Source organism: Musa acuminata, chromosome BXJ3-1 (assembly GCF_036884655.1).
Source record: "Musa acuminata AAA Group cultivar baxijiao chromosome BXJ3-1, Cavendish_Baxijiao_AAA, whole genome shotgun sequence".
Taxonomy (NCBI): domain Eukaryota; kingdom Viridiplantae; phylum Streptophyta; class Magnoliopsida; order Zingiberales; family Musaceae; genus Musa; species Musa acuminata.
Window position 1 is genome coordinate 884,063 of NC_088349.1, and position 22,434 is coordinate 906,496.

Below are 22,434 nucleotides of genomic sequence, written 5' to 3' on the forward strand. Positions count from 1 at the left end.
TTGAATAAGCCCAACTTGATTCAGAAGAGTTGGAGGCCCAATCTCTTCTCAAAGTGGAATTACAATTTTGAGATTTGTGTATGCTTCAAGTAAGAGTCAATTGGTGGGGGGGATTTCAAGTAAAGAATGTTTTGTCTCCCTAAATATATTACCATTAAGGTGAAAACATAATCTAAACAAAAGAATCCAATCCATTGCAGCCAAACATTTGAGGCTTTATTACCCATATATTTCCCCCGGCAAGTCATCTTCAAATAGTAGGACAAAATGAAGTTGTTTTCCTGCATTTCTGATCTGCTATCACCTGAAAACAATCAAATGCTGGTTAGATAATTGAGAAAAGCTTCTGTTTGGAAATTCAAATTTCAATAGTATAACCAACAAAAGAGTCATACTACATCATGTAATAGACGCATAGGTGAAACAAGAACTGGGTTGAGTGTATCCCTCTTGTCAACTGGTAATGTCTATCACATATGATCCAAGAAATTTACTAGGCTAATGTACACGAGATATTGTCGTAGAGAATACCAGCTCTTTCAAACTCCTAGCTGCTAGTACCATAAATGCACCAATATGCAATAAGGTTGTCATTTTTGTATCAACCGCGAATGGTGAAAAATGGTGCGAACTCATCAATCTAGAAGCGATAGCATCTAATAGCTCATTTTTCTGCATCCAACTGGTCATTTGGTATCGCTCCTGAATCAACGATGATGACTTTCTTTCTTGGCTTCCCATTATATGTTCCCGCTCCTCCCTCGATGGCAAAGACGGTATCCATGCCCTGAATAACCCTACCAAAGGCAACGTGCTCCCCATCTAACCTACAATTGCAGAAGAATAATTGGCATATCAGATTGTTTGAACTTAAAGCTCACACATCAGCTCTCAAATGGTTTGAAATTTAAAGGGTACATACCAGCTTGCCTTAACTGTGGTTATAAAGAACTGGGATCCATTGGAATCAGGCCCTGAGTTCACCATAGAAACTATACCTGGAAGTGTGAACGAGCACCAAAGTAAGAAATTGCACAGTGGGAAAAACAGAATCCAAATAAGAGCATTAATCAAGTACTGAATCCATTGCCAGTATACAGAATATGCATTAATCAAGGACACTACAAAGTTGATGTACAACTAATCAAGTGTGCCACAAATGTCTTTTAATTTATGAATCCAATATGCCTTAACATTTTTTTTAGTTTTTCTCTATTTATTAGTCTAGGGTATATCTAAAAGAAAAGTTACCCTTTGCTATCACATGTTTCTTCGACTTTGCAATCAAAGGAACACAAACATCGTCACCAACATGACCAACAAGAGGCAGCAGCCTTCATTTTTAACTATATGCCAACTGCATGGAGTATGTTAAATTGACTCTCTGGAGCCCTCATTTCTAATAATATGCCAACTTTATGAAAGTTTGCTACATTGACTCTTTTCCACCATTAACAATTTAGATCAGTTGTGAGAAAGAATTCAGAAATTCCAAGGAGCATAACTTCACCATTAATTTTGTGGAATAGTAACTTCAAAAGCATGAAGTACATGTAAACCTAATTTTCACTAACTTAGTTAATATATGCTTGAAATGGAAATCCAACCTGCTTGTGAATGCTTTATGGCGAAGTTCTCATCAGGAAAGGTACCACCATATATAGATTCACTGCCCCTACCATCACCATTAGTGATATCACCACCTTGTATCACAAAACCAGAAACTATACGATGAAATTTTGTTCCCTTATAGTGAAGATTTCTTCCACCAGTCCCATTGCTCTTTTCACCTGCTACCAAATCATAGGTTGCAAACAATCTTTAGAATGCACTTTGCCTCATCAAGACACTAAAAATCAACAAATAAGGCAGAAATATCTCCTGATGCAAGTCCAGATACCTGTGCAGAGAGCTCTAAAATTTTCTGCCACGAAAAGAGGAAAAAAAATGATATACATTAGTTGACATGTTGAAACAAAGATATGTCAGAACACATGCATGATCAAATTTAAGTACACTGAAGATTAAAAAAGAAATGCATAAGTTGACATGTTGGAACACGAAAGGTCCAAACACATGCATGATCAAATTTAGGTACACCAAACTAACAACTAACAAAAGGTGCACAAACAAGTGAAGAAGTGGTTAAAATCTCTGACCTTATAGGTTAAGCCAAACTAATTGAAGCCACATTTTGGCAATAATAATCGCTACTGGTTAAAATCAATAGGAGATAAATGATTCATGGGTCAAGGACAACCACTGAGGTTCTTTATTTGACTACCTAATCATGGCAACTGATATATGGACCAGAAGTTTCTTCATTCCATTAAATTTGGTGGAAGTGAACATGGCAACTGATATTTAGACCAGAAGTCGGTGGGGAGAACTTCAAAGAGAATGATAGGCTGTTAGAGAAGGCCGAAGAACATGAAGAGCCATTACATCCCACATGCTGAATTTACAATGATGCTGTTAATGACTAGCTTTAGGGAAGTAGTCAGGTAAGCAAAAATTGAAATTGTGCACTTCACAGTCTGATGTATTCTTATTTGGAAACAGAAATAAGTTTCCAATATTCTATAAAGCAACCACAGTGCTTTAATGGTAAACATACAACATAGTGCACATGTTCTCTGCAGTCACATATGCAGATTGTGTACACCAATCACTTCAATCAACCTATCAGTCTAAGCAACAATATATTGATGTGTCATATGTAGTTATAGCCAATTCAAACGAATGTAAACATTAATTTTACATGAAATGTACAGGAACCATGACAGGTTAGTCGCAGTTACATACCAACAGTTTTTGGCACCACCTCTCCATATAGTCCAATGACAATCCTACCTGAGGTCACAAATGAGTTCTGAGCACATTATACTACTTGTTGATCTTCAGCTGGAACTGGGTTAATCCATAAAGAGTTAAATGCAATTGTAATTAATTGGAGAAAAAAGCAGAAAAATCACATAATCACAACAAACGAATTTCTTGATGTCCCTAAACACATTGTCATTGATATTTTCATAACTATAAGAAGGACAATGTCTGGCAATCCATCAGGAAGAAAAGGTTTACAATTACTTTAAAACAATTGTTTTATAAACTGAGCATGTCATAATATAATTCAGTAAATTATATTTGTATAGGTCTCCTTAATAAAATAAACCATAACCTACAAACACAAAAGCTGCAAAGAAGGATGAGAAATATTGACCGCTAAACGCCCTCTTTATTCCAAATAAGCCAAGATCTTATATAATAACACAATTCTGAAAACATTGATCACTACAAGGAGCAATTGGAGGACAATATAAAGATCACTTCAAATATAGAAGGTGGATGCCTGTTAAGCCTAATGCCTGCATCATGTGCAGCACATCCATCTTAACAATTAATCCATTGAGACATAGTAGGCATACATGTCAGCTAGTATTAATTATGTGGCACTTAAACCAATTGATTAATATTCAGAGGAAAGAATAAAAGATATTTTCATAAAGAGTTTATAGAAACAGATGATTATAGATACCTGCTAGGCTTAAATGAATCAAATAAGCAAACATAAGTTCAAGTACATGAACCAAATCTTTTTATAATGCATTAGAATTTACACTTCCATTAAATGTACCTAAATGTTGGCCATCAATATCGACATCCAAGAAAACTCTATGAGTTTTTTCAGGCTCTTTTTCCACCTTAAGTTTATCCTGCATAGGCAAAATAAGCTTTAGTTCTTAAATAATAAGAAAGCACGGTTATTTGACACATAAGACAGAAACAGTAGTTTTCAGCAAAAGGGAAATTTGACAAATAATATGAAGGCGATCAATTTTTATTGATGAAATGTCTGCAAAAACTTACAAATAAGGCCTATAATTTTCTCTTGATTTCTAAAACACAGTTTAGAGAAGAACAAACCAAAAAGCTGTATACACTAAGTAACCAGACATGCTTGCAATGTGACATCAACACATAAAAAAAATGAAAATGTTCACTTGTAAGTCCTTCTACGTGCTAACACCTTGGTTGAACAACTGATCCCAAATCCATAAGTAAATGCAGATAATCTCTTCCCTATCTACCATAATTTCAAGTCAATTGTAATATATTTCTTGATTTTGCAGCTGATGATTATATAACTCCAGAATATGACCACTATAAATAACTACAAAGAGACAGGATCCTATTATGCAATTAGAATAAAAAAAATTATGGAACATGTCCATCATTTATCATATGGAACTCTTTTGTAACTGCTTTAATAGGCAGCTGCACAGGATTGACAAGAACATGCACAGGGTCCATCAGCATATGCCAATGAAACTCATTTGCATCCAAACGGACAAGAAGGTGAGGAAGGATAAGTTGTTCAGTTGTCATATCCCAAAAGGCTTAACAACAGCACAATGTCATGGCATCTGCTCTATGTCAACATTTCTGCTAAAACATAAAATAAAAAAGAACATACAGTAAACATTTTCATAGAACTGTAAACCTATTGTTCGAAACCACATGGTATCTAAAGATCTGCTAAAGAAATGACTTTAAGCAAAAACATATTGCCAAGAGACGCCAGAGATTCAATTTGCATTAGATATTCGAGTTCTAAACATGGTTTGAATCAGTGATTGCCGTACCTCCCGAAACGATATGGCAGGCAGTACATACCAGTCCTGGTGTGGACCGATATGCAGACCACTCCCGTTTCAGGCGGTCTGATTAAAATAGTAAAAATTCAAAAAATGGTGGGCCCTACTCCATTTCAGCATTAAAAAAGATTTTTTTTTAAGGCAAGTTAGGATTGTTGAATCCCGGATTTTAATGATGAAATCAATTGATGAGTTTGCGATCTAATGTGCTATTTGAGAAAAGTGATGCAGCACTAACTTCGATCATGAAAAGACAAAACAATTAAGACAAAACAATCAAAAATTGGGCTGGAGTCAGAGATTAGGCATCGGGCTGGATGAATCGGACATTGTGCCAAGATCGGACGTTGCGCCAAGTTCGGACGTTGCGGGAGTCAACATGCCGATGGATTACGCCAAAGGTTTGAACGATGCATAGAAAGTTCGTTGGAAATTCACCGAGAGCTCGAATGAACAAATGACAAGTCAGACAACTTAGATTTACTGTTTTGTAATTGTTTAAGTCTTAATCATCGTAATTAGGTCTTAATTTGAGTTAGGTTTGGATGTAACCCTACTAACTCAATTAGGGGCAAAGTGGGGCTGAATAAGGGTTGTATTAGGCCAAGAGGAAGGCCCATTCAATGACCCTTAGCTAGCCCAGGCGGTAGCACCGCTTGAGGCTTGACCTCCCAGGTTGTTTGGGGGGTGGTACCACCCAGACAATCTCCCAGATTGTGTCAGGTGTCAGTGTCAAATTGACACCGCCCAATGTCAGACTGATAGGCGATGGTACCGCCAGTTGTCAGTCTTGCAGATGGTGGTACCGGTAGTACCCCGAAAATCAAGAATTAGACATTTTTTTATTCTATTTTTTAAGTCATTAGGGCCTATAAATACCTTACTTTTTCCTGCATGAAAGAGCATGAAAAGTGAATAAAAATCTTGAGATTTTGAGTTCTAAAAGTCTTGAAAAAGTGTTAAGTGTCCTCCTCCTCCTCCTTAGGATTTGTGATCATTCTAAGAGATGTGTGAGGCTTGTAAATGTTGTCTCTTAAACCTGTGAAAAGGAAAAAGAGTTGTAAGAGGTTAGTTGGTCTACGCCTATTGAAGGAAGACCATTAATGAACGCCGATGGCCTCGACGGAGGAGGAATCATGAGTGGACGTAAGTCACGACAACCGAACCACTATAAATTCAGTGTGCTCTCATCTTTGTTGTTTATCTTTATTGCTTACTTATTTTGTTGCTCACTCTACCTTGCACCTACTTTTAAGTCAAGCACACTCGAGATTGGTTTTCATCGAATGAGATTTTGTTGAATCGACGAAAGCTTTCCTTAAGCACTAATTCACCTCTTCCTCTTAGAGTCGATTTCGATCCTAACAAAAGCTTGCGAACGCAAACACTCTTCTCTCGTACGATGCCGCAGCCCTCGCTGCAGCGGTACTGCCTCTTCGCCCTGTTGCTTTCACTTCAACGCTGCCGCTGCACTTCTACACCTCCTCTTCTTTCTTCTTCTTCTTCCTTATTCCTTTCTCCTTCCTCCTATTCCTTGTTCCTCCACCGCCCATTCCTATTCACTCTCTTTTTCTTCTTTATCGAAATACCAATATGCACAGGTATATTATGTATCGGTACACCGGTACATACCGTTCCAGCAGATTACCGAAATGGATCCGGTACCCGAAAAGGAAAACCCTAGTTTGAATATCTAATCTGCACGACGTTTAATTCTTCTTCAGAACTCAAATTCCTGGTTAGTGAACCACAAAATCGTCAGATATTAAAACTTTCCACCTCACTATTTGCAAGCTTCCAACTCACAACATTTCACGGACTAAATAGAAACCAAATTCCAGGTAATGGAACAATTTCGTCAAGAATTACGGAACGCAACGTGTCAAGCTATAGATATCAAGAGAAAGCGAAGCTAGATATTAACAAAGAAATGTTATATCCCGAGATCGTAAGGATGGAAGAATGTGGAAAGGGGAAGGGATCTGAAGAAAAGAGGAATCGGCCGGACCTCCTTGTGGGTGATGGAAAAGCCGAGAAGGATGATGGCGAGGGCGAGGAACGCGACGACGGCCTTGCGGATCATCGCTGCCTCGGATCGTGCCGATCGACCGTCGTCGCTTCTCCGAAACCCTCGCTGTTTCCGATTCTCCCCTCGGTCGCCAGTCGTTGACACCACTGCGCCAAATCTCTCACTCTCGAGGGTTGCTTTTGAAGAAATGGGCGAGATCCGATATTTTCATTCTCCGTTGTGGCTTTTGCTTTTGTTTTTTAGCTTTTTCTTTTTTTCTTTTTTTGAATTTTTGGACGATATATCGAGAAATACTCCGTGTGGGTGTTTAATTTGGGAACGCACTTTGGAAAAGTTTACCTGAGAATATATTTTTATATAAAATACTAATTTTATCAGATAATTTTTTTAAAAAAAATCTAGTTTTGAGAAATTATTGCATAGTACTCGATTTTTAAAAATCTGGTGGAATATTTTTTTCATAAAAGATAATTTTGTCATAAGCTTCCATGAACTATCGTTCATAAATTCACAAACGTGGCCTTAGTTGTCTACGCCTTCATCGTTTGTCATATGTGCCTCCGTGTGCAGAATCATAATCGCCTGTGCTGTAAGCAAGGACGACGAGAGTGAGGTATACATCATCAACGACGAGGGTCGTGATCTCAACCAATGAGGGTTAGCCTTTCGTTTTGTCTGAGTTATACGACACCTTTGCATGTATGTTCGTAAAGTATTAGGGTCCTCGAAATCTTTTATGGTCCCTCGAGAACATACAAAATAGAAAACGGATTAGAGAAAGCGTTTAACTTAGGATCTCATATATAGACATTTCATCAAATACTTGATAATCAATGCAAATTATAGACATAAACTTCACACGCTCGAAACGATCATACAATAAAATTGATGTTATTGATGCTACTGAACAAGGTAACGAACTAACCCTAAACACTATTCCAAAGGCTCATCCAATTATATTCCATGTGGGTAGCTCCAAGGTGTTATACTTCTGGCTGATACTCTATATCGCTTTATAAAACAAAAAAATTCTTAAAATGACTACCTAGATAATATATTTTTAAGTAGTTTTATCTCTGCATAATGATTGCACATAATCTGTATTTACATAATTGGAATAATCATAAGAGCCAATCAAAATGGGATTGTTAAGTATACTACAAGTCATCTATATGTTGTGCAAAGCATAAACAAATCAAAAGATATGGACACATAAATATTATATCGAACACCATAGTATAGAATTATTTATAATATTCTCCCTCACCTATTCTTTTGATGTGATCATCAAAGTTTTTATGGACATTAGATCTCTTTACCTTTGCTAAATCTTTAATTTTCTACTCTAATTGCAACATGTCTCTTAGCTTCAACTGCTCTTCGTCGCTATTATTAAGTAGTCGAGCTTTGATCTATCAATGCTACTTCAACTCATCAATAACTCTAACTATAGTGTGAGGTTGATCAAGTGTCGATCTTTGTTAGTTACAATAGATCCCTCAAATGAAAAAAAAAAAAAAAAAAACTTTCCTTATTATGCATTAGTCTCTCAAATGTCTCACACCACTCAAACTAGGTGAATGTCTATTGGAGTTTTAATGAGCATCGTCTCCTAGATTTTCAATTTTTTTTAGGTCTTTTCTTAATAAAATTTGTCCATTGATTTCTCTCGTGCTTAGTTGTCGCCTCTAAGTAGTTTCATATCACTTTCACTTTCGACTTGTATTCTTTTATGAAATAAAGCGGACATTCTACTCTTGATAGAACTGATCACAATTGGTAAATATTTGATAATTATTATATTTTACTAAGTCTCTTTGAATGGTCTTTAAATATGTAAGAGGACTAAGATACTTGATTTTACTCATTCTCTTAAAAGTTAAGAAGATAAAAGTTTCTTGGTTTCACCCACCCTCTTGAAGATTATACTTTATGTTTTAAGTTAGTTACAAGACTTTGCTTATTTTTTTTTCACATTTCTAAAGCACTTGAACATGAAACATTTATACTCCTTATGTTAAATTAACTATTGTAATTCATCTCCTAGTTGTCATCAAACTTATCTCTACATTATCGTTTGCAGCCCTCTTCATATTATTTTGTACTCACCTCTCTCTTCTCTCTATTATCGTATCTTTTTGTTTACCATGATACTTCTTTTCCTTTTATTGTCGCCACCACTATCATCTTCAAATCCCTCGTGATCCTGCTCATCAACTAACTATCTCTTTGTCACCTCTATCACTGTTATCAATGTCATATATAGCTCATATTATCTCTACGTTGCCATTTGTAACCCTCTTCATATTATACTATATTCATGTCTCCCTTCCCTTCATTATTATTATTTTTTAATTTATCAAGATACTTGTTTTTCCCTTTTCTTTATCGTCATCACCACGATTGTCTTTCACCACGGTTGTCTCTCCCTTTCATCGTCACCTCTTTCTTTGAAGCATCTGAACCTAAAAATATTTATACTCCTTATGTTGAACTAATTACTATAATTCGTCTTCTAGTTATCATTAAATTTCTGTATATGTTATCATTTGCAACCCTCTTCGTATTGCGTTGTACTTATGTCTCCTTTCTTTTCATTTTTTGGTTTATCACGACAATTCATTCCCTTTTCTTTATTGTTGTCATCGTTTTCAAATTCCTCATAATCATACTCATCAACAGACTATCTTTCTCTCTTGTATTTATCACCATCATTAGTGTCCTCGTATTCTCTCTACGTTGTCTCTGTAACCCAATTCATATAATATTGTAGTCACAACTCCTTCAGTTTTTTATTTTTTTATCATGATACTTAATTTTTCCTTTTCTTTTTTGCCATCACCATTTTCGTCAATCTCCGCTTTTCTCTCTCCCTTCGATCGTCACCTCCATTTATCCCTTTCATCACTAGGCTTGTTACTCACCTCCATCCCACTGTTCGTTGATGATCGCACGGCTCTCACAGCACAATCGATTGTACGAATCATAAAGCAGGATCTCGGTGACATCGTTCGGTGTTAGGATCGCCGTCGATTGATGACAGCGCGGATCTCACAGCTCAATCGATTGTGCGAATCATAACGTGGGATCTCGATGACATCCTTTGGTGTTAGGATCTCCTTCACCCCCAGGTGGTTCGATCGATCCTACGGTCAGTAGAGAGGGATCACATCATGGAACGGACGATACGTGAGAGTATGACGAGTAATTAAAAATGCAATTGTAGATGATCCTCATGAACATCATGCCACGGTGAACTCACGGACTTGAGCCCAACTCGTACGCGATAGGTCCTATCGGCGGTCACCAGCGGGGTCCACTCGGCCACCGCGCATCGACGTCGACAATAGAAGGACGGCCAATGACACATTTCCACTTGTTCAACGCAAAGGAAACTTCCAGAATGGCTCCTTGCCCTCAAACCATCTCGTCCGTCCGTAATTGTACGACCCATAGATCCAACGGTTCACGTCCATTTCCTTTTCTCATGAACAATTCGGGACCCACGGAAGACTTGACTTAATCCGCTTTGCTCCACGTCAAGATCCCATTTGAAAGCCACTAAAAATCCACCACGTGTCATAAACTTGTCTCATCCGTCTGATCTTCCACGCTGGCGCGATCAGCGTCATCGACACGGTAACATAGGCTACCATTTTATATATACTCCAAAACCCAAGCCGAACAGAACCAACGGAAACCCAAAGCCGGCACTGAGACTGAGGCACGCGATGAGGAAGTGGGCGCTCCCTTCCGCTCTCCTCCTTCTCCTCCTCCTCTCCACCGTCCCCGATCGCGGTACTCCCACGATCTTACCCTTGACTTCCCGGATCTGATCTCAGCGACGTGTCCTGGATTGGTTCTCGATTTCTAGGGTTTTAGAGCTAGTTCCTATTCAATCTTTGCGGATCTTTGTAGGGCGGAATCTACACGCGAATGCGGAGGACAGCGGGGATTCAGACGAGCTCGTGGATCCGCCGAAGGTGGAGGAGAAGCTCGGGGCTGTTCCCAATGGGCTGTCCACTGATGCAGAGGTCGCCAAGAGGTGATTCTTTTCTCATTTTCACTTTCATTTTCCGATTCGCCCTTTCTCTTTGTTTCTTTCTGCTTGATCTGTTAGTATAAGGTGTTATACTTTGATGATTTATTTTTTTCTCATGATTTGTAATAGAGAAGCGGAGTCGATCTCGAGGAAGACTCTGCGAAGCAACGCTGAGAAGTTCGAGTTCCAAGCTGAGGTTTCTCGGCTGATGGATATTATCATCAATTCTTTGTACAGTAACAAAGACATCTTTTTGAGAGAGCTAATCTCAAATGCCTCTGACGTAAGCAGATTGGACCTTTCTTTTCGTTATATAGATATTTTTCCTTCTTTTCATCTCGATGTGATTATTTTTTTCAATTATTTCTTCAATTAGGCATTGGATAAGATCAGATTCCTCGCTCTCACCGATAAGGACGTCCTGGGTGAAGGCGACAACACTAAGCTTGATATCCTTGTGAGTAGCATCTTATGAAAACATAGTTCCTTTATACCTTCAACGGGAGAATTCGAAATGACAGAAAAGATATATCTATGTTAAAATGCAGATAAAGTTGGACAAGGAAAAGAAGATCCTTTCCATCCGTGATCGAGGTATTGGTATGACAAAGGAAGATTTGATTAAAAACTTGGGGACGATTGCCAAATCTGGAACTTCAGGTATTATTTATTTTATCATTTATATTAGTGGTCTAGTTTCTGATCCCAACTGGGAGTACAAGCTTAGAAAGTACTACTGTTTCTATGCAGCTTTTGTGGAGAAAATGCAGACAGGAGGTGACCTGAATCTCATTGGGCAGTTTGGTGTTGGTTTCTATTCAGTGTACTTGGTTGCTGATTATGTTGAAGTAATTAGCAAGCACAATGATGACAAGCAGTAAGTTGATAGTCATCAATATGTTTTATTATGATCCATAAGTTTTCTGTGATCTGCTGCTGGCTATTCTTAGGCGTTGATCACATTTTTGACTTGTTCTTATGGTCTTTCAGGTATGTATGGGAATCCAAGGCTGATGGGTCGTTTGCAATCTCTGACGATACATGGAATGAACCTTTGGGTCGTGGAACAGAGATAAGGCTGCATTTGAGGGATGAAGCCAAGGAGTATCTTGAAGAAGATAAGTTGAAGGTTGGTGCTTATTTTAATTTAGTATCTATTTCTTCTGCATGTACTTTGTTACATTTTCCTTTGTGTTATGTCCTCGTGATTCAACTTAATTAACACCAGTGATATCATCTATGAACATCAGGTTTTGTGAAACTCACTATGGTTATTCATAAAATTGGTCTTGACTTCGGTCCACTGGGTGGCCAGCCTGTGATATGTTTGTTAGATTTCTCGTCTGGTCATAGCACAGTGACTATTTGTACCCTATCAAATATTGTCTTTAGTCTGACTGTGGACTTCATTATCATATCTATAAAAGTTGCAAATTCGTAGTAATATATCAAGAAATTTTCAAATGCATAAGTTCTAATAAGTTCCTCTGTCATGTTTGATTTAATTTGATATCATGTTGTCGATTACTTTGAGTTAATGCTATGAATATTCGTATACCATAGGCTAAAACTAAGTAAACTGTATAGTTATTTTGATTTAGATTTTTCCCAAATGAAAAAAAAGTAAACTGAAATATTTCTTGATGTGAATTGTATCCATTCTTTCAGTCATTACAGTAGCTGCTAAAATTGATATATGACTGTTGTACAATTCTACTGGGGTCTAACGTTTACTCTTTGGTCTTTGATAACCATTCATGAATTCTACAGTTGAATTTGCACTGACCTTTTTATGATTTCAGGCCATTAAGTGTGTTTTTATTTATAAACTTCCTGATTCTTTTCAATCTGTATTACTTCAGGAGCTTCCTGTCAGATGATAATTTTGATTAACTATTCCTTTTAGAGATCTGATATTTTTTGGTACGATAATAGCATATAGAATTTAATCTAGATTATGGCTTAAGTTTGAGCAGCTTATTAACATTTGTCCTTTGACCTTTGCTATTACTTTACCTGCATCAAAGTACTAATAGCTATATGATAAGCTGATCTGAGTCTTTAGTTAGCTTGCACAATTCTTGAAATTATTTTGATTTTCAGCCAAAGAGATAAGTTGTAATTTACTTCTCTTGTTGTAGGAACTGGTGAAAAAGTATTCTGAGTTCATCAACTTCCCAATATACCTCTGGGCAAGCAAAGAGGTGGACGTTGAAGTTCCATCTGATGAAGAAGAATCTACTGAAGAAGAGGAAACATGTATGTTTTTTATTATTCTCTCTTTGTTGAAGACATTCTTTTACAATACATGTTACATTATTTTGTAACATTGGTGACTTGTTTGAATTGACAGCTGAAACGACTTCAGAAGATGAAGAAACAGAAGAGGATGCTTCTGAGAAAAAGCCGAAGACAAAGACAGTGAAGGAAACAACTTATGATTGGGAAGTTCTGAATGATGTGAAAGCCATATGGCTTCGCAATCCAAAGGAGGTCACTGATGAAGAATACTCTAAATTCTACCACTCTTTAGCTAAGGTAAATTTCTGTCATCTGTGTTTTTGTAGATGTTTGACTGGAGCTTTAGCACCTGAATTTCAAAGAAAAAAAAACCATGAGCCTTCAACTTTTTTATCCATTTTTGTCAGTGAGGTCATTCATACCAATGTATGATACTGTGAGCATGGGATACCAGGCCTGTCGTGCCTGGTCATATGACTGAAATGTCATGCTTGAAGTTACATAACTGCTTACTCTTCCAGGACTGGCATGTGCTTGGCACATATGTATCAGAAGCCATTGATTGTTTTTTGCCCTGTTTACTTTGTACAATAGCACTCGAGTTTCTTGGCTATTTGATTCTCATTATAATTTTCCTGGTCATGTAGGATTTCAGCGATGAAAAGCCACTGGCGTGGAGTCACTTTACTGCTGAAGGTGATGTAGAGTTCAAAGCTTTGCTTTTTGTGCCTCCCAAGGCTCCCCATGATCTCTATGAAAGTTATTACAACACCAATAAGTCCAACTTGAAGCTGTATGTCAGAAGGGTTTTCATCTCAGATGAGTTTGATGAACTTCTTCCTAAGTACCTTAGCTTCTTGAAGGTCAGCAAACAGCATTCTTAAGTGGTATCTGAGCTCACTTGGTGGGACAGGTTTGTTATATTAGCGATCTCATTTGTGCAATATTTTTATGTGCAGGGTCTTGTTGACTCGGATACTTTGCCACTTAATGTATCACGAGAAATGCTTCAACAACACAATAGTCTAAAGACAATCAAGAAGAAGTTAATCCGTAAGGCTCTTGATATGATTCGACGAATTGCAGATGAGGACCCTGATGAGTTCCATAATAAAGATAAAACAGGTTAACATCTCTATATATTTTCTTTTTACTTGTAGCGGCTTTGCTGCTTGTTAATTAAGTTGTGATTTTTTTTCTTTGATCTCCGTGAAATACTTTCAGAAAAAGAAAGTGAAGAGAATGAGAAGAAGGGACAGTATACTAAGTTCTGGAATGAGTTTGGCAAATCTATCAAGCTTGGAATCATAGAGGATGCACATAACAGAAATCGTCTTGCCAAGCTTCTTAGATTTGAGAGGTTTGTTCTATTATTAAATTTCCTTTTTCATTCTTTATGTTTTCTGATAGGTTCCAAAATTCTATCTGGTTCTAAACATCTTTAAATGTCTGTTGCTTACAGTACTAAGTCTGAAGGTAAGCTTGCCTCGCTGGATGAGTACATCTCTAGAATGAAGCCGGGGCAAAAGGACATATTCTACATTACGGGAACTAGCAAGGAACAATTGGAGAAATCTCCATTCCTTGAGAGACTCACAAAGAAGAATTATGAGGTCAGTCGATGTGTTTTATTTGCAATCTTTTTACCTTTACTGCAATTTACGCCTGTAAATGAATTGGACCTGGATTGTACTGTGGTCAATTTGTTTCAGATCCTCATTTGATTGGAATGGACCAGATCCTAACATGGTCAAAGGATCAGGAATGGGATCCATATTTGCGCTGACTGTGATCCTCATCACTGATATTCTTTACCACCCTTGTCGGCCCTGATATATTATATATTATATATAATACAAATAGATAGTTGTATATATTATATTAAATAATATATAAAAATATATTTGGAGATTGGATCGGGCCATGATCAAATTGATACAAGCTTGCTTTGGTTCACACACAATTACAAGGATCTGACTGGACTGGCTTTTGTTCAGGTCAGTGGGTCAAAAGTATGATCCATGCTGGGAATGATCAGAATGGAGTGGGTGAGATCTACTTCATTTTTAGGCCTATGACATTTGTTTCGGTTGATGACTCTTTTGGATGGAACAGTTTCTTGCAATAATTAAATTTTAAGAATAATATAAAACGAGTATTGTAGTCTTAGAATTTCCCATGGGTTTGTGCCAATGTGAAATCAGATTAGTCTGACTTGCAGTAGTCTCTTCATAAAGGAACATTATTTGTCTTTCATTACTTCTAATATTGTTGAAGCTAAAGATGCCTCACAAGTATTTTGTTTTTGGAGTGTCCAGGTCTTCTGTTTAAAGCATGTTAACTTGATGACTGTTTGATTTTTCCACATTTATCCATTCAAAATTAACAGGATCAGCCTGCTACAATCTTTTGCCCAATTTTCTCTAGCCTCTTATGTGTTTTCTCAATGTTGTAGGTCATATTCTTCACTGATCCAGTTGATGAATACTTGATGCAATACCTGATGGACTATGAAGACAAAAAGTTCCAGAATGTGTCGAAGGAAGGTCTTAAACTTGGAAAAGACTCGAAGCTGAAGGACCTCAAGGATTCCTTCAAGGAATTGACCAACTGGTGGAAGGATGCTCTCTCCAGTGAGAATGTAGATTCAGTCAAGATAAGCAACCGTTTGGACAACACCCCTTGTGTGGTGGTCACATCCAAATATGGTTGGAGTGCAAATATGGAGAAGATCATGCAATCTCAAACTCTCTCTGATGCCAGCAAGCAAGCTTACATGCGTGGCAAGAGGGTGCTGGAGATTAACCCAAGGCATCCTGTCATCAAGGAACTTCGTGATCGTGTAGCTCAAGATTCAAAGGTATCAAATCAAACTTCACATTCTTTTTAGTCTTTCGTTAGCTCAAACTTTCCACAATTCTCTTCTTATATACCTCGGCGTAGATTCAATACCAAGTGCCAAACATCCAGAAATTTGCATAATTTCTCCTATCATTTGTCTCTACTTTTCGTGCCTTCAATTCATCATCATTCTAATTGCCGATTAATTAAATATATATGCAGGATGAGAGTCTCAAGCATACAGCACGACTGATATACCAAACGGCCCTCATGGAGAGTGGTTTTATCCTCAATGATCCAAAGGAGTTTGCCTCGAGTATATACAAATCTGTGCAAAAGAGCCTCGACATAAGTCCTGACGCAACGGTAGAAGAGGAGGATGATGTAGAGGAAGCCGAGGAGGAAGGGAAGGGAACAACTTCAAACACGGAATCTGATGAGATTAAAGAAGACATTGATGAGTCTTCGCTCAAGGATGAATTGTAGATTTCTATAATCTCATCCTTTCAGAGGTTTTGATAATTCCAAATAGGAAAAGAACCCAGAAGACTATAAGCAGGTTAGAGCCATCCAGTTTCGATGTGTAACCTCAAATTGTGATTGAGATGTTGCTAATTTGGTGCACGATGTTTACTTTGAATTCAAGCTTTCCCTTCGTGACTTCTTGCTTTCTTTCTATGATTACTGTGGCATGTAGCTTTTCTCGTGAACAGTAGACAGTTATCATCCACCGAAATTGAAGCTTCATTTGAAATGCGGTAACTGTATTCCTTGTTTTTTGGGAATAATTGTGGATGAGCACAAAATATTACTATTTATTGTTCATTGTAGTGAGATGCTGTAGCTTCTTGCGAGATAAATAGACATAGAACAGAAATTGTTTGTTCACCATACACCGACCACCATGACACATGCATAACTTGTATATCATTCCAGATCATGAATGCAGCATCTCAAACTTCGGAAACAGTGCAAATGCCATGTATATTGAGTACAAAATGAATTGTACACCAAGTTCTCATTAAAGAAACCATATCCAGTACACCAATCTCCACACTTCACATGGCTCATATGTATGGCTTAAAGAATACAGAGCCAAGAAGAAAGAAAAGATAGAAATCAATCCAACCATCTTGGTCAAAAAGAATACTTAGATTTATAGTTAATGGAGAGTTAGCGAGAGCACCAGCAGTAGGTGGGAGGACAAGCAAGCTGCAAGCCAGGGGAGGAGAGAGTCAGCAGCCGGCTTTGCAGCGCCAAAGAAGACCATGGTTTCGTTCGTCGGCGGCAAGCCTGCTGCCTTGGGGTTCTGAGCTCCACCTCTGGGCTGCAAGCTGCAGCACATGAAGAACAAAGAGATGGAAGAGACACGTCAGCCACGGCAAGCTCTTACAGTGATTTGAGGTCTCATGCGTTCTATTTTGCATGGAGATCGACGACTTCATCTGTAAGACGATTTGGTCTTTCAGTGGAACAATAAATTAGCCGTTGACTTGTTTCACGTGCTCGACCGCTTCTATCATAATGGACAGCTCAACTGTCACATGATTGAAGCGACAACAATTTGCATTTTATTTTCTATTTTCTTCCTTTTTTTTTCACGCCATTTGCACTTTGTTATAGTAAACTCAACACATCCATCCATGCATGTTTGACAAACCACTTAGCCCCATTGTCCCACCGGCAATGCTGTTGGAAGACCTTAAGTGGGACCCACGCGAGTCTTGATCCTATGAGAGCACGGGTAAGCGCGAGAGTAAGGATTACACGACCGATAGAAGGCGATTTTTGATAAAGAATACTGGTCGGCTGGGATGGGCCCCATGAACCTACGTCCATGGCATTCGACCAAAAACGTAAATTAAATACCCATTCTCTGTACCCGGCGTTTGATTGCAAGTTCCAAGCACGTATTTCTTTTCGCCAATCAAAGTGAAGGTACGTTACAGCGAAAAATGTAAAACGTATGGTTAAAATGAAAACTTGGGGATTTACTTATTGTTTATTTATTTAGAAAAGCAATAAATCAAGTTTAATATCTTGGGTAACTAATCGGCGTCGCCGCCGTACCTGGTGTTGCTGGGGCAGAAGGTGACAGCGTAGCCGGCAGTCGCGGGGGTGGGGCAGGTGAACGTGGAGGTGGCATCGTCGTAGGCGTAGCTGTAAGCCCGGGGGCATGCGTTCTTGAACAGCTGCGAGAACGCCGTTGGTCCGCAGGCGTTCGGGGTCCCGAACTCCCCGCTGCAGCAGTAGCGCTCCGTCCTGAACGCATCGCACGCGCTCCGGCACGCCACCACCTGCCCGCCCGCCCCCACCACCCTCAGCTCGGCCGGGCACAGCCCGTTGAGGTCCGCCGTGCACCCGGTGAGCGCGCAGCGGCCCGCGCCGACGGCCCCGCCCTGCGGCGCCACCAGCACCGGGAGGTTGTAGCCGTCCACGAGGCTGACGTCGTAGAAGTCCGTGTCTCTCGCGGCGGCGCCTCCGAGGGTGAACTCCCCGAGGGTGGCCGGGGGTTTCGCGCCGCTGCCGTTGCACTCGACCGCGCCGGAGCCGCAGTCACCGGTGGCGCAGGAGAAGCGGCCGTTGGCGTCAGCAGAGCAGAGACTGCGGGCCCAGATGCGGCCGGACCACGGGACGGGGGCGTCCAGGCTGCGGGACTCGCCGGGGCCGAGGGCGAACCCAGTGGTGGCGAGAGGAGAGGAGCCAGCGTTGGAGAGGACGCCCGGCCAAACCGTGTACCCGCAGTCGTTGGTCACGGTAAACGTCGTCGACAGCACACCTAATGAACAAAAACCAAAACCATAAAGCTAAAGACCGAAGAAAGAGATCGAGCACATGGTGGAAGAGTTCGAGGGATTACCTGAGGAGGAGGAGGAGGCGATGAGGAGGGCAAGGACAAGAAGGAGAGGGTGCATTCTGAAGTCTCTGCAGAGCTCTTGTTTGTTCTTCGAAGAGAGATCTGTAAGGGAAGAATCCAAGGAGATGATAACGTTATTATTCCCGTTGTATCTGCTGCCTCTACAACGTTCGAGTGCTGCTTGCACGGAGAGACAGAAGACAGCAGCACATGAGAGAGAGAGAGAGAGAGAGCAGTATTATATGTATAGTCGATGGAAAGACAACTTGGGATGGACGAACTCTCCTCGGCGTTGGTTTCTGATTCCGAGAAGAAAACAAAGAACGTGGAAAGAAAGGTTTCCCAAAATGAATTGGGAGAGAAGTCTCTGTTGCCACGGCTTTCCACATCAAGCACCGGAGGAAGAACACTCGCCGGCTTCGTCTCTGGTCAACTTCACTATGTCGCCGGCCGGTAGTAACTGGCCGGCCTGGGCTGGGTTAGTCCGGCCCGACCCGCGGTCTGACGTGAGTCGGCTCAATCATTTTCTTTTCGTTTTGAAACTTATATTATATAATCAACTCATTGATAAATGAAATAAGATAATTTAATGAAAAAAAGAAATAAAAAACTAATTTGATCAAATAAATCAAAATGCTAAGAAATCATGAATAATGGTATGAATTCATGAAATTTTATTTGTTAGACATGATTAAATCTTTAAAAAGTATGAACTCTCTTTAGACATTTTGGAGATACTGATTTCGAACGCAACATATCGTTATACTATTTTAAATTTTCGATCAATATCATTCTAACAGTGAAATGATTGTATATTACAAGCTCAAATGAGGAAAAAACAAAACACAACGTAAATAAACAAGTTAAGTATCAAACAAAACAAAGTTGAAAGATATGAAAGATATTATTGATTAATCATCATGCAACATATAATCATATATAGAAGAATAAGACAAAAGCTAAATCTTACCGATCTACTCGCATAGACGTTGGTCCAAAGCAGGTAATCATAGGTTATCTCTATATTGTCGCCTGTGTCAGTAAAAAGTTAAATTGAAATAGTTAAAGATGATTATTTTTTTTTAAGAATATTTCATATAATATTTTTTTATCAAGTATAAAAGCTTACCTTTTAACATAATAAAGATGTCATTTTTTGTCATTAACAATTATACTTATTTATCTCGAATTATTAACTTTGGCGTCGAATGAGCTAGGTTGTGAAGCCTTTCATAATCTTGGTATTTGTGTAAGTGGCATCTCGGACAATCATGTACTCATGAGTCTAGATCATATCAAGCTAACATAGACATTAACGATATCTTTCGTAATAATTTTACCATTAGAAGGACACCATTATATCGTAGAAACGCTCGTCCATCGATCTTATCAATGAACGATCGAACGAAGATATTTTGCTCTCGATCCATAATACTTTATCATATATATACACATATATATATAATTTAATTATTATTATTATTATATATTTATCATAAAAAATAATTAAAAAAATTTATATTAAACTCCTCATTTGTGACCATTTTATTTGGTAACTTAAATCGCTATTATGTCAATAATGTAATTGGGATTCCATCTGCAAGCAATTACCAACAGTTACAACACAATTTACTGCTTAATTAGTAGCGATCGAAAGAAACAGCATGACCATCCATCAGACATACATTGTGGAGACATTTCAAGCGTACGACACAACACCATCACCACCCCATGCATGCATGCATGCACACGTCTCCACCTCTCAGAAACCATAAAGCATCAAGTGACCAACCACGGCCGAGAAGAAGAGTACGACCGATCCCTCCTTCCCTGAGCTCCCGCTGTCGTAAGGAGTGTTGTCCACCAGCGGCTGCTCCGTCACCCCATGCAATCCATGTGGCTGCTGCTGCTGGCCGAATGCTCCGTTGATCGGATTCGTTGAAGGCAGCACCCCTGCTGCAAGGTCGTCGGCCCCACCCGTTGGTGCAACAACTGGCGGATGTGCCGGTGCCAGCGGCAGATCTCCGTTGCTATTCTCGTCTCCGCTTGCTGGTGCGACCAACGGCGCCGACGCCGGTGCCAGCGGCAGATCTCCGTTGCTATTCTCGTCTCCGCTTGCTGGCGCGACCAACGGCGCCGACGCCGGTGCCAGCGGCAGATCTCCGTTGCTATTCTCGTCTCCGCTTGCTGGTGCGACCAACGGAGCCGACGCCGGTGCCAATGGCAGAGCTCCGTTGGTTGGGTATGGCGTTGTCTGCTGCGGCTGCTGGCCGAATGGAGGGTTGTCGTCTCCACCAATTGGCCCGACAAACGGTGGCGCGCCGGATGGCAGCCCCGGGGAGCCTGGCAACCCACAGTGTTGATTCACCCTCGCGTCGTCGCTGGCCTTCCAGACCAACTCCCCGTCCTTGTCGATCACCCTCATGTCGCCGTGGTCGACCAGCTCCAACGTCGCCGGGAAGTTGTTGTGGCCGCTGGCTCCGGTGTCCCATACCGGGTTGCTCCCATCGAACAACGCGAGCCCGGCATCGCAGAACACGAGGCTGCACGCGTTCGCGCTGCTCACCGGCTCGCACTCCGACTCCCACACGCTGGCTCCGGAGGCTGCCTCCTGGATCTGGATGTAGCAGAAGTCGTTGCCCATGCCGCCGGCGCCCGGTGCGGTCTCGCGGCGGAGGAGGTAGCCGACGTACTTGCCCAAGGGAGAAGTCAGGAAGGGCTCGGTGTTCCCCGACGGGTTGGGAGGCACAGTGGCGAGGATCTGCTGCTTCGTCTCCCTCTGAATAGTGCCCAAGGGAGTGTGCACGGCCTTGGCGTCATCAGCCTGCGAAGGTGGGCAGAGGATGAGCGAAGAGATGCAGAGGAAGAGGAAGAAGGAAGCCATGAGTGCTTGGTCTGTGTTGGATGTGCGACCTCCGATGGATGAGACTGAAGGGTATTTGAAGGAGCTCGAAGGGAAGGGCTGGTGCAACTCGCCACGAGGAAGAAGACATCGATGATGACCTAAAAGACAACCCTTAAAGGAAAGATCATGGAGTAGGGAGCTCAATGATCATTGTTTAGCCATGCAAGAGTTGGTAGATTGATGGACTACGAAGGAAGTCACCTGGAAATCATCTTCTTTGCAGAGCAACCGTTCCAATATGTGGGGGGATTAGGAATGAGATGATCGATGACGCTTGTTCTATAGTCCACAACAATGTCAAACAATAAAATATTGAATTCTTGATCATTTTGGGAGAATTGATTTGATCCTTTTGGTTGGACTAATCCATGATAGAACAGCTAATCCACCCATGCATTTAGGACTTAAGAAGGTGCTTAATAATCTTTAATCCAGTGGAAGGATGTATCCCAGACTGAGTGCTTAATTTAGATCTTATTAATGAAATTTTAATTAAGTTAAACAACACATCCACCAAAATGCTTATAAAGTCTATTTAAATAATTAAGATAAATAAATTTAAAACCTAATATAAAAACTCATATAAAAAATAAATACAGAAATTTCAACCTATGCCAATTATAATATATTTAAAAATATTATATAACCTATTCAGAAGCATTGTATGTATAGTATATTATTAAAACGTTAGAAGAAATCAACAATTATAGTATTTTTGAATAGGATTATAGTGTTTTTAACACATCCACCAAAATGCTATAAAGTATATTTAAATAATTAAGATAAATAAATTTAAAAGCTAATAAAAAAATCATATAAAAAATGAATAGAGAAATTTCAACCTATGACAATTATAATATT

At 39.8% G+C, this 22,434-nt stretch overlaps 4 protein-coding genes across 8 annotated transcripts; 1 reads left to right on the forward strand and 3 right to left on the reverse strand.

The window, feature by feature from the left end:
* Positions 1-143: 143 nt before the first annotated feature.
* On the reverse strand, positions 144-6,897 carry LOC135629466 (peptidyl-prolyl cis-trans isomerase CYP21-1-like). 4 transcript variants are annotated; one of them, XR_010493238.1, is made up of 8 exons: positions 6,667-6,897; positions 3,638-3,716; positions 2,806-2,853; positions 1,901-1,924; positions 1,608-1,793; positions 923-998; positions 532-827; positions 144-304 (listed from the first exon to the last, which is right to left on the reverse strand). XR_010493238.1 is itself a non-coding variant. In XM_065136863.1 (7 exons), exons 1-7 carry the CDS (start codon positions 6,739-6,741, stop codon positions 665-667), a joined length of 651 nt encoding a protein of 216 aa, XP_064992935.1. In that variant the 5' UTR covers positions 6,742-6,897; the 3' UTR covers positions 334-664. The 4 variants fall into 4 exon arrangements, 2 of the variants coding, with proteins under 2 accessions (XP_064992935.1, XP_064992936.1); XR_010493239.1 differs by having other exon boundaries at positions 150-304; positions 1,608-1,790; positions 6,667-6,896; XM_065136863.1 differs by lacking the exon at positions 144-304 and having other exon boundaries at positions 334-827.
* Positions 6,898-10,376: 3,479 nt separating this feature from the next.
* LOC135629412 (endoplasmin homolog) lies at positions 10,377-16,471 on the forward strand. 2 transcript variants are annotated; one of them, XM_065136722.1, is made up of 15 exons: positions 10,377-10,485; positions 10,606-10,732; positions 10,859-11,012; positions 11,106-11,186; positions 11,278-11,389; positions 11,480-11,606; positions 11,720-11,858; positions 12,871-12,988; positions 13,083-13,267; positions 13,618-13,833; positions 13,930-14,095; positions 14,189-14,330; positions 14,433-14,583; positions 15,426-15,830; positions 16,034-16,471. In XM_065136722.1, exons 1-15 carry the CDS (start codon positions 10,419-10,421, stop codon positions 16,295-16,297), a joined length of 2,454 nt encoding a protein of 817 aa, XP_064992794.1. In that variant the 5' UTR covers positions 10,377-10,418; the 3' UTR covers positions 16,298-16,471. The 2 variants fall into 2 exon arrangements, with proteins under 2 accessions (XP_064992794.1, XP_064992795.1); XM_065136723.1 differs by having other exon boundaries at positions 14,195-14,330.
* Positions 16,472-16,798: 327 nt separating this feature from the next.
* LOC135629414 (thaumatin-like protein 1b) lies at positions 16,799-19,082 on the reverse strand. Its single transcript, XM_065136724.1, has 3 exons — positions 18,672-19,082; positions 17,882-18,590; positions 16,799-17,145 (listed from the first exon to the last, which is right to left on the reverse strand). The coding sequence occupies exons 1-3, from the start codon at positions 18,724-18,726 to the stop codon at positions 16,974-16,976; spliced, it is 936 nt and encodes a 311-aa protein (XP_064992796.1). The 5' UTR covers positions 18,727-19,082; the 3' UTR covers positions 16,799-16,973.
* A 1,174-nt stretch (positions 19,083-20,256) lies between these two features.
* On the reverse strand, positions 20,257-21,572 carry LOC135582384 (uncharacterized). Its single transcript, XM_065135230.1, has one exon. It carries the CDS (start codon positions 21,550-21,552, stop codon positions 20,431-20,433), a length of 1,122 nt encoding a protein of 373 aa, XP_064991302.1. The 5' UTR covers positions 21,553-21,572; the 3' UTR covers positions 20,257-20,430.
* Between the last annotated feature and the right edge of the window lie 862 nt (positions 21,573-22,434).

Excerpts from the sequence above, each read along its gene's own strand:
- LOC135629412 (XM_065136722.1), top strand. The coding sequence starts at position 10,419 with ATGAGGAAGTGGGCGCTCCCTTCCGCTCTCCTCCTTCTCCTCCTCCTC. Across the intron at positions 11,013-11,105 it reads TAATCTCAAATGCCTCTGAC|GCATTGGATAAGATCAGATT; the intron begins GTAAGCAGATTG and ends TTCTTCAATTAG. Across the intron at positions 11,859-12,870 it reads TTGAAGAAGATAAGTTGAAG|GAACTGGTGAAAAAGTATTC; the intron begins GTTGGTGCTTAT and ends CTCTTGTTGTAG.
- LOC135582384 (XM_065135230.1), bottom strand. The coding sequence starts at position 21,552 with ATGGCTTCCTTCTTCCTCTTCCTCTGCATCTCTTCGCTCATCCTCTGC.
- LOC135629466 (XM_065136863.1), bottom strand. The coding sequence starts at position 6,741 with ATGATCCGCAAGGCCGTCGTCGCGTTCCTCGCCCTCGCCATCATCCTT. Across the intron at positions 1,925-2,805 it reads GGTGGTGCCAAAAACTGTTG|AAAATTTTAGAGCTCTCTGC; the intron begins GTATGTAACTGC and ends TTTTCGTGGCAG. Across the intron at positions 828-922 it reads ACCACAGTTAAGGCAAGCTG|GTTAGATGGGGAGCACGTTG; the intron begins GTATGTACCCTT and ends CTGCAATTGTAG.
- LOC135629414 (XM_065136724.1), bottom strand. The coding sequence starts at position 18,726 with ATGCACCCTCTCCTTCTTGTCCTTGCCCTCCTCATCGCCTCCTCCTCC. Across the intron at positions 18,591-18,671 it reads CGCCTCCTCCTCCTCCTCAG|GTGTGCTGTCGACGACGTTT; the intron begins GTAATCCCTCGA and ends TTTGTTCATTAG. Across the intron at positions 17,146-17,881 it reads TTCTGCCCCAGCAACACCAG|CTTGCAGCCCAGAGGTGGAG; the intron begins GTACGGCGGCGA and ends CATGTGCTGCAG.